This window comes from Lissotriton vulgaris, chromosome 1_1, assembly GCF_964263255.1.
Source record: "Lissotriton vulgaris chromosome 1_1, aLisVul1.2, whole genome shotgun sequence".
NCBI lineage: Eukaryota > Metazoa > Chordata > Amphibia > Caudata > Salamandridae > Lissotriton > Lissotriton vulgaris.
In genome coordinates this window covers 1,630,171,401-1,630,187,076 of record NC_141685.1, presented here as the reverse complement: position 1 = coordinate 1,630,187,076, position 15,676 = coordinate 1,630,171,401, and the positions used below count along the sequence as shown (strand labels likewise).

Here is a 15,676-nt window from a genome sequence, read left to right as displayed (position 1 = left end):
TGTGATCCATTTCGTTATACCAGCATTTTTGCTGTTGTAAAAACTTACAAATTAACTTTGCTTCTTTTCTATCTTCCCCCTCTTTTCATTATTCTTTATGCTTTAATTGCTCCTTATAGTAGAAAATGTATCGTTGTATGTAGCACATGTTTGAAATGTTCTGTTTGCTTTAGAATCATCACTTATTTTGTATTTGATTGTCTTTTCAAGCAAAACTAGGATCATATTTGTATAGTTTAAGAACTTGATATTTATGGTGTAAATAATTTATGTATCAATGTGTCTTTATGTGTTTCAAAACTTGTTTGTTTGAATCTTGATTAACTCTAAAATCAGTTTGGTAAAAATAAAAATACCTTGTTGAATACGATTGGTAGCGTGTTCAACCGTCCTTAAGTGTGGTCATAAACGTAGGTGAAGAGGCAATTTTTTGGTATAGTTGTGTAAAATAAGGTCCAGCCTCCTCACCTGTCCCTAAGGGCCTGGCTCCTTTCGTTTTCCTTATAAACCTATCCCGGCACATGGCGCACTGATTTTGTGGAAGGGTATGTGGCTGACCAACTCACATCAATGACTTCAAAAGGTGGATCAAAAGAGATTGGCTGCTGCTCATTTTCAATGCATGGAGGTGCAACCCACAAAGGACTGGGTACAACCCCCTGCTCCTGCTACAGAGACAGATGATCCTCCAGAAACAGCAGAATAATTGTAGGACCTATGATCAAGCCCCGAAATGTCTTGTATCACACTGTCCTGGCCAATCTGGAGCAATTAGGAGGACTTTGGCTTGTTTGGGGCAAACCAATGATCATGGCTATATGCCTGATCTGTTTATTATGAAATGTTACCAAAAAGGCAGTAGGTCAGACGTATTTTTATGAAAAGCATGTGTTAAAGTCAATCAGCATTTAAGGGTGGGTTGTTATAACTCTACATTAAGGCAGAGAAATAGGTATTATGTTATAAGAAATCTCAGAGATTACTTTAGTAGGAAAGGTTTTGGTGATGGTTACCCACAAACTGTGGACGTGGACATAGATTTTCTCTATAAGAATCCTGGTCAGGCTCTCTTGGGAGAAATTGTATTTTGCTTAGCCAACTGTAAACCTGTATACCTAAATGTTATGACTCTACCTAAAGTTACCCTGGATTGCAAAATCAGCTTGGTTCCCTCTTATTGCATTTTATTCCACACATTTTTATTCATGTGGCCGAATGGTTTAACTGTATTTGTTATTAATTTCTATAAATGGGTATTTTGAATGTGATAATTCAACCAATTTTAACAAGTTCTATGATTTTATTGGTGGCCTGGAAGTTAAACTTGCTTATTTGCACAAAAGTTATGAAATTATCTTAGGTGGAAATTTTAGTGCTAAACTTGGGAAAATACAGATGGAAAATTAGTGCAATAAGTATGTTAATATGGAATAGGGGACCATTTCAAAGGCGTATATAGGCTTAGTGCTTTCAGTCATTATGAGGTGGAGGTGGCATTTCCATTAGCGCTGGAGTTCACCCTTGATAAAAATTATGGAGACAATCAATGAGAGCCCCTCTAATAAGGCTGCAGGTCCTGACGTTGTTCCTATGGACCTGCATAAAATGTCACTGGACCTGTGGGCCCCTTCAACGTAATTACTTTAATGCGGTCTGTAAGGTGGGATTCCCACAGTCATGGCATACTGCTGCAATTGTGCGATCTATGAGAAGGGAAACTCTCAATCCTTCGGGAGCTTCAGACAATTTCCTTGGTGGATTCAGCTGTGAAGCTGGAAGGGAGATCTTTTCTAGAGAGTCTCCTAACCTGGGTTAAGGAGACTGACACACTTTTGGAGGTGCAGTACGGGTTCCGTGAAGGGCTCAGCAGGATGGAACAATAGCTGAATTTACACCTGCTGGTCAGGAGGTATACTGTTGCAAATCAGGGCACCATCGGCCTGGCCTTCATGGATCTCTACTGAGCCTCTGACAGCATGGTTAGGTAGAAATTATGGGAGATCTTATCCAAGCTAAGAGTGGAGTGCGATGTAAAGAATGCCCACTTTCCCCTTCCATATTTGCTATGATGATGGAACCATCAGTGGCAGAGATACAAGCCAACACCCAGTTTTCGGATCCGACAGTCGATGGCAATGAGAATAAGCTTGCTCTGCTTGCCGACGACCTACTCTGCTCTAATACAAATCCCAGTACTGCGGCCAAGCTCTAATGAAGGAGCTGGAAGCCTTCTCATAGGTGTCGGGCTTCAAAGTCAGTTTAACCAAGTCACTGGGTATGGGAGTTGCCGAATCCCACATAACTTGGAGGGTCATATTAGTCAGGCAGGCTTTCAGTGGGAGATGTGCGCCATCCCCTACTTAGGGATCTATCTACCACCTTGAACAAAGGATTTATATGCTTGCAATGTACCACCCTTTCTCACAGCTCTTTTCAAGGACTTATATAGCTGGGGAAGTTAGAAATCTCATGGTTGATCCTACTTACTAGCTCGAAAATGTTATATGTTCTTCAAAATCTTCCGCTTGTCCTCCCTCCTACAGTATGTAAGCATATTCAATCGAAAATGCTAGCTTTTGTATGGGGGGGGGGGGGGGGGGGGGGGGGAGGAGTAAGTCTTCGAGAGTATCGGGTGCGAACTTGAGCAAGCCGGTCTCGGGAAGGTGGTTTGGGGTTCCCGGCCATTTCCTTGTACATTTTGGTGGCACAACTCTGCCCCTTTTTGGACTGGAAATCTAACCCGTACAAGAATCCCGGGTCCAGGTGGAGCAGGCTTTTTCCCCTTCCCCTTCGGCAGGGTTATTGGGGTTTCCCTCGTTTTCCTCCGTTCAGTCGCTTCCTTTGTTGCCTTTAAAGTAATTGCTTTTGTCTTACTGGGGAGAGGTGCATCGGCGTAGGGCATTCCTGACGATCCCGTTTCGCCTGACAACCCCCTACCCCGGGTGCACAATCCTAATTCCTTTGACTGGAATCAGTGGCGTTGCCCCCTCCGGGGGGATTTTTTTTTTTGACAATGAGGATTTGCAGTCAAGAGAAGACTTGATTGCTGGGTTTACCCTTACCTGCCGACATAACTTAAAATTGTCACAGGCACTTCATTGGTCAAGCAAACCCCATGTATGTCGAGCATGTCAACGTGACGTTGCTTCTATTGAGTCCCTCTATTTGAATAGTATGCGTCATAAAAGCATCTTGTGGCTTTATCGGTGTCTGCTGCAGCGGACTCCTCTAAGAATCATGCTTATGTGTTACAGTGGGAGAGGGATCTGGCTACAGAATTATCTGATAATGCTTGGTGGGTGATCTGGCAGAGAGCAGCCCGATCATTGATCTGTATTTGTTATAAAGAGAATGCCTACAAGATATTGACTCTTCGTTACCTAGCACCCGTTTGTTTGGCTAAGATGTTCGGGGTCCTGCTCTATGTTGGAAGGGCTGCAGTGAGAGGGAAAACTTTTTCCATACTTGGTGGATATGCCCTGTGATTCAGTCTTTCTGGGTAGAGATACAGAGTATAATGTGGGCCATCACCAATGTCTACCTTCCCCTCGAGCCCCAACCATTTTTATTGGGCGATCCAGGTGCCTATCGCATTTTTCTCTCAACGATCCCTCAGGGACGCCTGATTTCCCAACGACTCCTTGCAGCACAGCTTTGTGTGGCACAACTGTGGAGGCAACCATTTTCTCCTTCTGTAAATATGTAGTGGGGGAAGGTTTGGGCTCTCTAGGTTATGGAGAAATTGACTGCTCTTATTCGGGATCAGGAGGCCAAATTTGATGCCACCTACGTTAATCAACTATAATGAATGAGAGGTCTCTATATGCCGGTCACGAACTTTACGTGCATCTGATTTTCATATTATGTCTCTTTCAGACTCCAACAACAACTCTGCTGAACTGTGAACACTGTGTGGGGGACCGTGGTGGTAACTGATTTAGCTAATGCTTACCTTTGTTAAGGATGGATGTGATTTGCTATTACCATTAGGTGCGAGTCTCGTTTATTATCTTGCGCAACTCTGTGCAATGTGTCTTGTTAACTGTTCTCATTTAAAAATGAAAAATAAAATTGTTTTAAAAATGAGTGGAGGACGAATTTGAGCAGTTCTTGAGGGCATTACATAATGACCTTTCTGCATCAGCGAGGTTCGCCCCAACAGGCGAACAGACAGCTTCGAGTAGGAGTGAGGGGGTGCAACAGGGCTGTGTCTTGGCTCCCTTATTGTTTATTTTGTATAATAAAGGCCTTGGCGCTGCTTTTACAAAATAGTGTCAGATTCCCCCTCAATTGGAAGGACAAAAGTTCAAGTTTTATTATATGCAGACAATGCTGCTTTACTCTCCAGAACCAGAATGGTCCTAATATTTTATTTCCATAATTCATATCTTTTATGGGGACACCATGCTTGGTTACCAATCAAACGAAAAACTTTATTATGGTTTGCAAGCCTAGACAATAAAAGATACAGGGAATATTATTTACAAGGCCACCTGCATGCTCCACCTATACTATGCACCAGGAGCTTGGGATGGAATACGCTAAAGACACTACTGTAGTGTACAATTTGGGCAAACCCACATGCTTCATTAAATTGAGAGATTAGTAAAGAGTGGCCCAAAAATTCCATGGTTTAACTATATTAAATCAGTAGTGACAAACATGGGAAGGACACCTCTTTTTACTAATCCAGCCTCTATAACCGAAATAGATATGGCCTGGGTCAAGTCTACATTTTAGAAAAGGACAGGGGCTCTTAGGGAGGATCTCAAAATCAAACGGACTGTTAGGGAGTATGTGTAGATGCACAGTTCTCCATCCTTGGAACCATACTTAGAATGGATTAACGGCTCCTGGGACCGACTACTATTAACTAGATATAGGCTAGGATTTGTGATGTGCCACCTCCTCCTCAGCCAATTTGAGCAATCAGAACTATTGATATGCTCTTGTGACGATTTCTACCCACAAAGTCTGTTGCACTTTACCTTTTACGAGGCTCCGATGGCCTTCCAGTGTCCTTTTACAAAGCTTTTGCGCCCCTTCTAGTCCCGCACCTTGCAGCCATGACTCCTTTGAGTGCGGCCACTTCCCACCTTCGCTCCGCGAGGCCCTGTGTCAGGATGTGACATGGCGCGCCTGCTCTACGGGCCATACTTTTTGCTTAATTTCTTTACAGGGTACTACATGTTCCAAAATGCCATAGTGGGAGGAGCCACATGGTATTTAGGGAGGCTGTGCGCATAACGCAGCGTGCGTAATTCCGTTTGTGTGGAGAAAACTTCTGTGCATCCTGAAACTGTGCCTTTCTCCCCCTTCGGCTACGGCTTGGAATTTGAGCCGTTCTTGACTGTTGGGAGAAATTCAGTCTCTCTCTCCGTTCCGGTACCCGAGTGCCATGGGAGGGAGAGAGGGAGAGAGGGGGAGAGGGGGAGAGGGGGAGAGGGGGAGAGGGGGAGAGGGGGAGAGGGGGAGAGGGGGAGAGGGAGAGGGAGAGGGAGAGGGAGAGGGAGAGGGAGAGAGAGAGTGCTGCCTTAAACTTCCCGCTCCCGGTAAGTCAGTGCACGGAGACTTTCTGAGGCAGAGAAAGTGGGGCGGGTTATCGTGGAGGTCTCTTGCTTCTCTCACCCGTTTTAGGTCTCGCCTGAGCCACTGCGCTTGCGCATTGCTCCGGCGAGATTATAGTAAGCAGAAAAGAAAAGTCGACCAAAACGGCTGCGGATCGCATACAGTTCATGTGATATATGCGCGTGCACAGAGCCAATCACATAACACACCACCATTTGTCTGTGCCTCAGCATCAGACTTCAAAGGCTGCCGCTCCCCCGCCCCAGACTTCAAAGGAATGCGCTCCCGCTCCCCAACAAACTGAGAGCTTGTTTCTGGACGAAAGTGAAAGCCTACTGTGCTTGTTTACAGTAGCCTTGCTCCTCAAATGCTGTTGCTGTGTTGCCATCTCTCTGAGGACACTCAGCTTGAAAACACTCGACTTGCTAGCTGCAATGCTACATCTGTTATGCTTTGCCTCTAGACACGTTGATCCCTCGCAGAATGTGCTGACTCTGCCCCATCTGCTTCTGAAACTGACCAACGCAGTCACCACGCAGTCTATTCTCTCTGTCTTATGATGGCTGCCCTGCCACTATTTACTTCGGACCCTCACCCTCACACCTCCTCATCCTCACACCCCCTCACCCTCACACACCCTCACTCAACCCTAACCCACCCTCACTCATCCTCACAACCTCACTCACCCTCACAACCTCACACCCCTCTCACCCGCATTCCCTCACACACACACTCACACACAACATCACTCAGGGACACCACCACATCACTCAGGGGCACCACTCAGGGGCAACACCTCATCACTCTGGGGCACCACCTCATCACTCTGGGGCACCACCACATCACTCTGGGGCACCACCACATCACTCTGGGACACCAACACATCACTCTGGGACACCACCACATCACTCAGGGACAACACCACATCACTCAGGGACAACACCACATCACTCAGGGACAACACCACATCACTCAGGGGCCCCACCACATCACTCAGGGGCACCACCACATCACTCAGGGACACCAAGTTGTTAGCCTCTTGCCTTATTGCGCTTATGCCCCGGATTGCTCGCCCAGACCAGTTCGATTTCATCCCCGGCGGCGCCACTTCACATAATCTCCAGACTATCTTCGCCATCCTCCATCAAATCAACCCTGTCCTCCCAGCCGTGGCTGCCCTCTTGGACACCACCAAAGCTTTTGATACTCGAGTGGCCCTTCCTCTTCTACCTTCTCCCACGCTTAGGCTTTAGCCCGGTTTTTCTGCGCAAAGTCCACCTTCTTTATACTCTCCCTACAGCCCGCCTTCGGATCAATGGTCAGATCACGGAGCCCATCCTCATCGCTAGGGGCACGAGGCAGGGGTGCCCACTCTCACCCAAGCTCTTCGCTTTAGCTATGGAGCTCCACGCCTTCAGGCTTCGGCAGCATCACACCCAGAGGGGTCTCTGCTTTGCAGCGCGAGCTTTGGTTGTCTCTATGTCCGCGGACAACGTCACACTCTATGTCCGCAATCCACAGGAGAATCTCGGCCCCTTGGTCCGTGAGGTGGTGCACTTCGCTAGTCTGTCTGGCATCTAGGTCAACTGGGGTAAGTCCATTCTCTTTCCCCTGATGGACGCCCTGTCCCTTTCACCGCGGATTATCAGTTTGTATGGGCGTCGGACCCAGTAGATATCTTAGCATTTGGCTCAGCAGGGTCGTGGACGAACTCTGGAGGGCAAAGTTCGGTCAGGCGGTGGACTGGCTGGAATCTAAGACGCACCTCTGGCGACAACTGCCCTTGTCCCTGGCGGGGCGCATAGCCATTGCCAAGATGGTAGTGCTCCCTAAGTTTCTGTACCTTTTCTTGAACATCCCCATCCGACTCACAGCAATGTTATTTCGCAAACTCCGCTCTCTTATAATCACTCTTGTCTGGGCAGGGCATCAGCCTAGAATTGCATACAATATTCTCACACTCCCCTTGTCGCGTGACAGAGTGGGCACCCCTGATTTCAAAATATACGTCCTTAGCGCAAAGCCAGTTTCCTTCACTTCTGGCAGCTTCCAACGCCTTTTCAGCCTCATGTGCCGGTGGAAGCTGATCTCGCGGCCCCTTGGCCGCTCCTTACCGCTCTCTTTGCCCCTGCAAAACCCCCGCACGGAGAGATCGACATGGTAGAGACCTTAGCTGGGCCTGGGACGGCCTCCTGAGATACTCTGACTCTAGCATGCTCTCCGCCAATGCCATGCCCATCGCACACAATCCTGCATTCCCCCCTTTGCAGACTGCCGGGATGGTCAAACACGCGACTGGCCTAGGGCTGGCCACGTTTTCGGACCTTTACCCTGACGGTGGCTTTTTTTCCCTTGCAGCCGAGTCCAGCCCCATGGACACTCTGCTGTATTACCAACTTAGAGCATCTTGCAGGAAGTTACTCCCCATGTTTCCTCAGCCCCCTTCTTAGATGGCTGTCCTCGGCTTCGCATACACATCCGCCTCCCCCCGCAAGCTGGTCACCAGACTTTATGCCCTCATGCTGACGGCGCCCCCGAGTTCCGCGCGGCTTGGAGTGTGGACCTGGATGCCAATCTCTCTCAGGAGGTCGGGCTGTACTGTTGCAAGCAGACCAAATGCCTGTCCCCTAACTACCGCCTGCGCCTCATACACTTCAAATACCTGCACAGACTGTACCGCTCTCCTTCCCAGCTGCAAAATGGGCCTCACTCCAAACGATAGTTGCCTCCGGTGCTCCGCTCGCGCTGCCGACTTCACTAATCTCGCCTGGCTGTGCCCTAAGGTCTCTGCATATTGGCATGATGTGTGTGCCGCTATCACGGAGATCACCTCCACACCTGTCACGCCAGACCCACTGATCTGCCTCTTAGGCTTTGTGAAAAATTGTCCAGACGCCTACCACCGGCTAACCGAAAAGCTACTCGTTCTCGCACGGCGCAGGGTCGCCATGCATTGCGGACGGAGACCCGCACCCAAAGCCAGCACTTGGCTCGAGGATGCTGGGCGTTGCCAGACGCTTCTGTTCAAATTCTGGGATTTGACGCCAGCAACTTATCGCCTGATTGACATTTGAGGTCCCCTTGTTTCTTACCTCCTGCGCCAGAGCGCTTTGCCCTCTGCGGCCTCTCCCGCACCCCTGTCGACTTTTTGCCTGCGGCAGCCACCGGGGATGGCTCGTAGAGAGCAGCTTTCCCATCCACGCGTTCTGCTGGTTCCCTGCGGCCTTTCTCGCCAGCACTTGGCCTACCCTGGGTGCTCCTCCTCGCCCCTCTTGCTCCATCTCATGTCACTTCCCTCCGAGCAATGTTCCCTCTAATTTTTATTCTATGTGTGCAGCAGTATAAGGTCTCTGAGCGCTGCAGCCAATGCTATGTGAGTCAAGAACCCAACCGGATGTGTGGGTGCAGCGACAATTATAAGTGGAAATATCAAACATTTGCTTAATAAAGTGTATTTCTACACATACAGCACCACATGAAGGGTCTTAAGGCAGGTTTGCAACATACAACAAACATAAGAAGGATACAGTATTCAAAAAAATATTCTCCATTAAAGGTCTTTTAATGTAACAATGTGTCCCTTTCTATCACTTGTCAAATGAGAATGCTAAATCCCTGAGAGGTGTCTGTGTTATTCAAGATTGCAACACAATGCAATCTGTGACAATGAATTGTTGTGTCCTGTCCTTAGCCAACCACAGAACATTCCTTCTATGACTTATCTCCTGCTGCATTTCTTGCATGCCTTTTGCAGCTCTCCAAGTACCAAGCATCAGGCTTAGACTAACGCATGTTAGTGAGTGGTTATCATCACCGCACTGAAATGCAAAGTCACGCATTTACAAATCCTCCTCCGATGTCACGCCCAGTACCAGAAGGTAATTAGCACTACTTACAGAAAGCTGGCACTGCAGTGTCATCCCTGCTGGTTAGACTTGGGGGTTGGCTCAGCTAGATTTGGGCTGGCTTTAGGGGCTATAGTGATCTTCACCCATAGTGGGCTGGTGCAGCATTCAGCCTCACTGACCTCATGTGACAATGCGAGGGAATCAATGTTGGTTTGATTTACCCTGCGCCCAATGTCCGATAGACTGAGACGGATTACGCACCTAGCTATAGGCGCCCTGCCGCCTGCTGTGCGAGCGTTTGGCACAGCAGTCAGTTTACATTTGGCAATGGGAACCACGCATTGTTGTGCCGACCCACGCTGCCCTAATATGCCTATGGCCACCCGCAACCCGACCCAGACTGCGGCCGCCGCGGGAGTGGTGGTACTTCATGTGTAGCAGACAGCCTGCATGAGTCGTCGCGTCCTGGACCGTGGCATCTACCCGCAGCCTGGCCTGCACAGGGAAAGTCGTTGCGGCGGATGCGGGCATCTTCAAAAGTCACAGGTGAGACCCCGGGGTGCAACTAACCTTGAGTCTGGTATGTTGATAGTAAACCCTGCCCACCCATATGCATACCTGACATGGTTTTGAAGCAGCTTAAGGATGTCCGCCGTAACTCAGGCTGTGCACACGGAGGACCATGCTAAAACGATCCCAGCACAGCACTGTGGTGTTCAAATAAACAAAGCTCACGTATGAAATGCTTTTTCCTGTACAGCCTGCCATGCCAGTCACTTGCAGGCACTGGGTAGACGGTGTTGGAAACTAAGAAAGTGTGGCGCAGCCCAGGATGGTTATATGAAATAATTTAATTAAAATCTTACCTGCTCATTTCCTAAGTGCCCTGCAGCCTCTCAGACAGGTTAATTTTGCTGAATGTTGTTCAGTTGTTGACTGAACAACCGTTCACCACATGCCCCGTTTCAATTGCGTGACACAGTTACAGTGTACTGGCACCAGGGTCACCATCACAACATGGGTGACAGCGAGCTAAGACTTAGAACTACCCAGCGCAGTTTACATTAAGTCTCGGATTCAGTGTAGCCCCTAGGACACACAGACAGCAGCCCCTCTCTGCTAACACAGACCAAACGCTGCATGAAATACCCATAACGGAGCACCGGACAATTTGAGGCCAGTCCGGAAAGGCCAGGCTAAGCCCAGCCTCTCTCCTGCAATAATCTGCAAAGCAACGCCAATGACCCCTATCCCCACCACAACCTGGCCCGAGGCTTGCTTGGCACAGGTGAGCTGAACACTGCAGATGTGAATGTGGTTAAGATGGACTACGAAGGAGTAGGTTGGTTCTGGTGGATACGAATGGAGTTAGTTCTAATGGATGTGTGGTGTTTGAATGCACTGGGTGGGGCAGGTTGGTTCATATTGGGAATGGGGTTCTAGTGTACGCGGTACAGCAAAGCTGATTTCGCTCTCAAGAAAGTGTCACTCGTAGTCATTGAAATGCACTGAAATTATGAGAATGTCACACCTAGCAAGCTGAACCATGGCAACTATGTGCAGTCCCTTTTCTGTTTGTGTGAAATGTTCCGGTTTTTGGCATAAAAATTCTGGTCACCCTATCCATCATCAAAAGGCAAGCAGCAACCATATCAGCACGATGTGTACTTTCACAATCACTAATACATATTAGTGATTGTGAAAGCACATGTTGTGATGTTAGGCTTGTTGCCTGCCTTTTGTTAATGAACCCTGGCAGATTGCATGCCTTTTTGAACGTTTTCATGTTAATTGCAGGGCCCGACATGCTTACACTCTGTGCATTTAACATGAAAACGTTCAAAAAGGAACACAAACTGCTGCGCTCTGTTAAGAAAAAGCACACAGCATGCCCAACAGCACGATGTGTGCTTTCACAATCACTAATCTATGTTAATGATTGTGAAACCACAGGTCGTGATTTTAGGCTTTCTGCATGACTTTTCTTAAAAGAGTGCGGAAGGGGGCAGATTATCTGCTTTTCTTCAAGTATTCCAATTCATGGGCGGGCGTGCACGCGCACAGCTTAGAGGGAACAGTGCCTCCAAGTAATGTGGTGGGCTGCCGATGCACAATTGTTCCAATGATGCATGTAACAGATGTGGTTCTCCTCTTTGACTGCGGTATCCCTGCCAACATATATTGTAACTTACGTACAAGTTTCTCAATAAAGGTTTTTGAAAATTAAAAAAAGCCAAAAGGACTTTAAGAGTGGATTGTTATGACACTTTGTTACAGGCTTTGGACGGGTATTTGATTACATGTGATCGCGCAGATTACCATAGTACGCAAATGTTTTGTATTGGTCGCCCTCTCTAACAAATCCTAGGAGTAGAAGATTTTCATTGTGATGTTTGATGTTAGGCCATACTGAGAGTGGCTGTATATTATTTTGCCAGCAGTAATTCTGTACAAATTTCTAATTTTATAACTGTATGCATGATAGTTGCCAGTTTATATGCACTTTAGCATACATGTGCTAGTTATAGTGTCAAGACGGTGGCAAGGGCTGTTTGTTGGCCTTATCCATTCACTGGAAAAAAAGTAGGTCAGATTAGTTAGAAGGGATCGGTTTTTAATGAAAATTTATAGCAAAGTAAGTATGCTTGACCTATACTCTACTGAAGCTTGTAGGCAGGTATTTTATAGAGGTGTGTAAAATTTGCATAATTACAGGAAATTTCAGGAAAATTCAACAAAATGATGCCTAATTAAACAAAATGTAAATCTATCATTTAGCACAATATTTCAGCGCGAAATACGTCCTTATGTCAATTTTTTACAAAGACGCCTTTTGTACTGAATAAATTGCAAAAAACATAGTTGATGCAAACAACCACTCACGTTCTGGTCGCTCTCATTGCTTCTGCTCTATTATTTTGCAGTAAATGGTGGAGTAATTATGTGAAGTGTAATTTCAGGAATTTCTAGTTAAATATAACACAACATTTCTGAGATTAAACAAATTATACTGTAATGATTTAAATTTTGCACATGCATAGTATTTTTTTTACACATGATCTAGCATATTACTGTATCAGGCAAGGGTTCGGGTGACCCACCCGAATAAGCCATGGGGATAAAAGATTTGCATTATGGTAATCTGTATTAGGCTCTATTAGTAAGGATTCTATGTTGCTTTACCAACTGATATTGTGTACATATTTGAAATTGTATTACTGTAAACCTGACGGATGCCTTGTGGCATCATACATGACCAAAAGGGGGTGGTGGTGATGGACGGAGCATCTGAATCAATCAAACACTCACACCCAGTCAAAAGATCTGGGTTTAATCCATGACCGTTCTTTAGCCCACTCTGCCACCCCAGTTCAGACATGGCTATATGCAAATCAGTCTGACCCTGTGCCTCATGGGAACAGTCCAACCCGAACTGCCAAGCCATGTCTTCCCTGGGCCGGAAACAAGCTTCCGAGGACCGGTTTCTGGCATTCCAGCCGTCTTCAGCCCGGCTTGCTTGAATCCAGTGGCAAAGTGAGCAAGGGACTCACGTCTGAGCATACCCTGCAACACCCATGGCGGCCAAAAGCGGCACAAAAGGGGGTGGTGATGGACGGAGCATCTGAATCAATCAAACACTCACACCCAGTCAAAAGATGTGGGTTTGATCCATCACCGTTCTTTAGACAACTCTGCCACCCCAGTTCAGACATGGCTATATGCAAATATCAGGCAAGGGTTCGGGTGACCCATCCGAATAAGGCATGGGGATAAAAGATTTGCATTATGGTAATCTGTATTAGGCTCTATTAGTAAGGATTCTATGTTGTTTTACCAACTGATATTGTGTACATATTTGAAATTGTATTACTGTACACCTGACGGATGCCTTGAGGCATCATACATGACCAACACAGCAGGTCTGAGTTGGTTATTGTGACAAGCCAATGATCAAGGTTACAGGCCTCATTGTTAATAATGACAAATTAAGGGTGGATTGTTATTACTCTGTATTGAAGCTTAAAGATAGGTATTTTGTTGTATAAAATCTCACAGACTACTTATATAGGGAAGGTTTTTGGTGTTGGTTGCCCCCTCTGACAAACCCTAGGAGATTTATTTGAGTGTCATTTATACTCTGCTTCCATCCATGACAATGTACTGCATGGTGTAATTGTTCAGTCCACATCAGTCATTGGCTCTCTTGCCCAGTAAATTATGACAGTTTCTGATCACATGGGCACCTCCACCAAAATGCGTGTGCTTCAGTGTTAGGGCTGGATGGCTAGTCACTTTGTTTTCATTTTTCTACTTTTAAAGTTGTTTCTCCTCGTTTTAAAAAAAAATTACTTGAGAAGAAAAGTTAAGATAATTTGCAATGTTAACGAGTCCCTTTGAGTTAGAGGGGCTAGGTAAAATAGTCTCCTGCTCATTCTGCACAGTGCTGTCAAAGCAGCTTTTTCTTGTGGTCAAAGACATGCTAAAAGGTCCTAACACACAATGTGCTCTAGTACTTTGTTAATACTGCAAAACAACTTAACTGCCTGTTTTCAGTATTTGCATATTTTGACAAAAATCACTAGAATGCAGCTTTTCAATGACATATGTAACAAGAATTTCTTCTGACCGCTCAGAGAATGGAGTGGCCATTGTAACAATCCGCACAACTTTAATATATTCCTGTTTAAAGGCAACTTAAACAGCAGAGAATGTATTCCACTGAAGCAGTAACTGGAGAGGTTATTAATATCCATGGAAAACATGGGCAATGGAGCTGAACGTTATTGAGGTACAGTTTATCTGAACTGTCAGAGGTTTTCTATAACTTCCCATGTTAGTGGTGCCTGACATCTGAACACCATAAAATCTGAATGAGATAAAGCTCTGAATGTGTGATGCCCGGCATCTAAACATAAGAGGTAAGCTAGAGCTGAACTTATATTGAGTGCCCTACATTTGAACATGCATCAAGTATGCTACAATACAGTTATGACGTACCCCACCTGCTTTTGTCCATTTTTTAAGAACCTTTGCAACATGGAGATTAACAACACAAACAATACCCCCAAACTATATAATCCTGGTTAGAATGATTTTATCAATCACTCAATCAATTTAAGCTTATAAAGCGCCTGGTTGCACAAACCTGTGCGTCCCAGAGCTGCGACAAGGTCCACAAAAAACAGGGAAGGGAGAACAGAGAAGGTATCAGACAATGGAATTCTCCAGTGGAAAGAGCCATGTCTTAAGCTTTTTCCGAAAAACAGTCTACGACGCTTCTAGTCGGAGCTCCACTGGGAGCTTATTCCAGTAAGATGCTGCAAGGAACCTGAAAGAGCGTCCGCCCATCCTCGCTCTTCTGATAGCAGGTATGCGTAATTGCCCCGTACCACTGGATCTTAGACCACGCGTGGGAACATACCGGGTAAGAAGATTGTGTAAGTAAGAAGAGTCTTTCTTCTGCAAGATCCGATGACTAATGCACATAGCCCTAAACAGTACACATTTTCTCATCGGGAGCCAATGTAAAGATTCGCAAGCCTTGCTGGATGACGCTCTCTTAGGAAGCATTATAGCCAGACGAGCAGCCGCGTTCTGAATGTGCTGGAACCTCTGAACGCACTTGGCGTTAGCCCCCAAGTACAAGACATTCCCATAGTCCAGCCGGGATGTCACAAGGGCATGGACCATCGACTTTCTTGCTGACATTGGAAGAAGTCTAAGGTCTTGCGAAGAGTGCGCAAGACCCCCACACAGTTACCCATCACTCGTCTGGTGTGGATCTCATAGGACAGTTTAGAGTCCAACCAAATCCCCAGGTTCTTCACCTGATATTTCGTGGGTGGGGTCTGTCCCAGGGTGGATGGCCACCAGGCAGATGACCAAATCGAGGGGGACTTGCCTATAATTAGAACCTCTGTTTTATTGCCTTTTAACTTCAAACAGTTCGAGGCCATCCAGGACGCCAACTCCTGAAGACACAGTGTGAAGTTCTGTGTGGTCTCTGCCGACTCTTGAGTCAGGATTACCACAAGTTGTGTGTCAACCGCATATGACGCCGCATTTACTCCAAACTTGTAGGATAGAACCATTTCTTTCACTGAAAATATACTTGGCTCAAATTCCTAGGTGCTCTTTCTTAATTTGAAACCATGCACCTAATCTCACCTCTTGGTTCAGTTGCCTCGTAGGACTGGATCCAAGCAGGTCTGCTCTGGAGGGGATTCGGACCTAAGAAAGAGAGAGCATAAAAGGTATTC

General features: G+C 46.5%; 1 protein-coding gene across 1 annotated transcript in view; it reads right to left on the bottom strand.

Moving 5' to 3' along the window:
- The window catches only part of DENND6B (DENN domain containing 6B), a 324,585-nt gene that overhangs the window by 182,649 nt on the left and 126,260 nt on the right, over nucleotides 1-15,676 (bottom strand). The window contains exon 8 of the mRNA XM_086918846.1: nucleotides 15,585-15,647. Coding sequence (XP_086774972.1) covers nucleotides 15,585-15,647 — 63 coding nt within the window. The remainder of the gene's footprint in view (nucleotides 1-15,584; nucleotides 15,648-15,676) is intronic.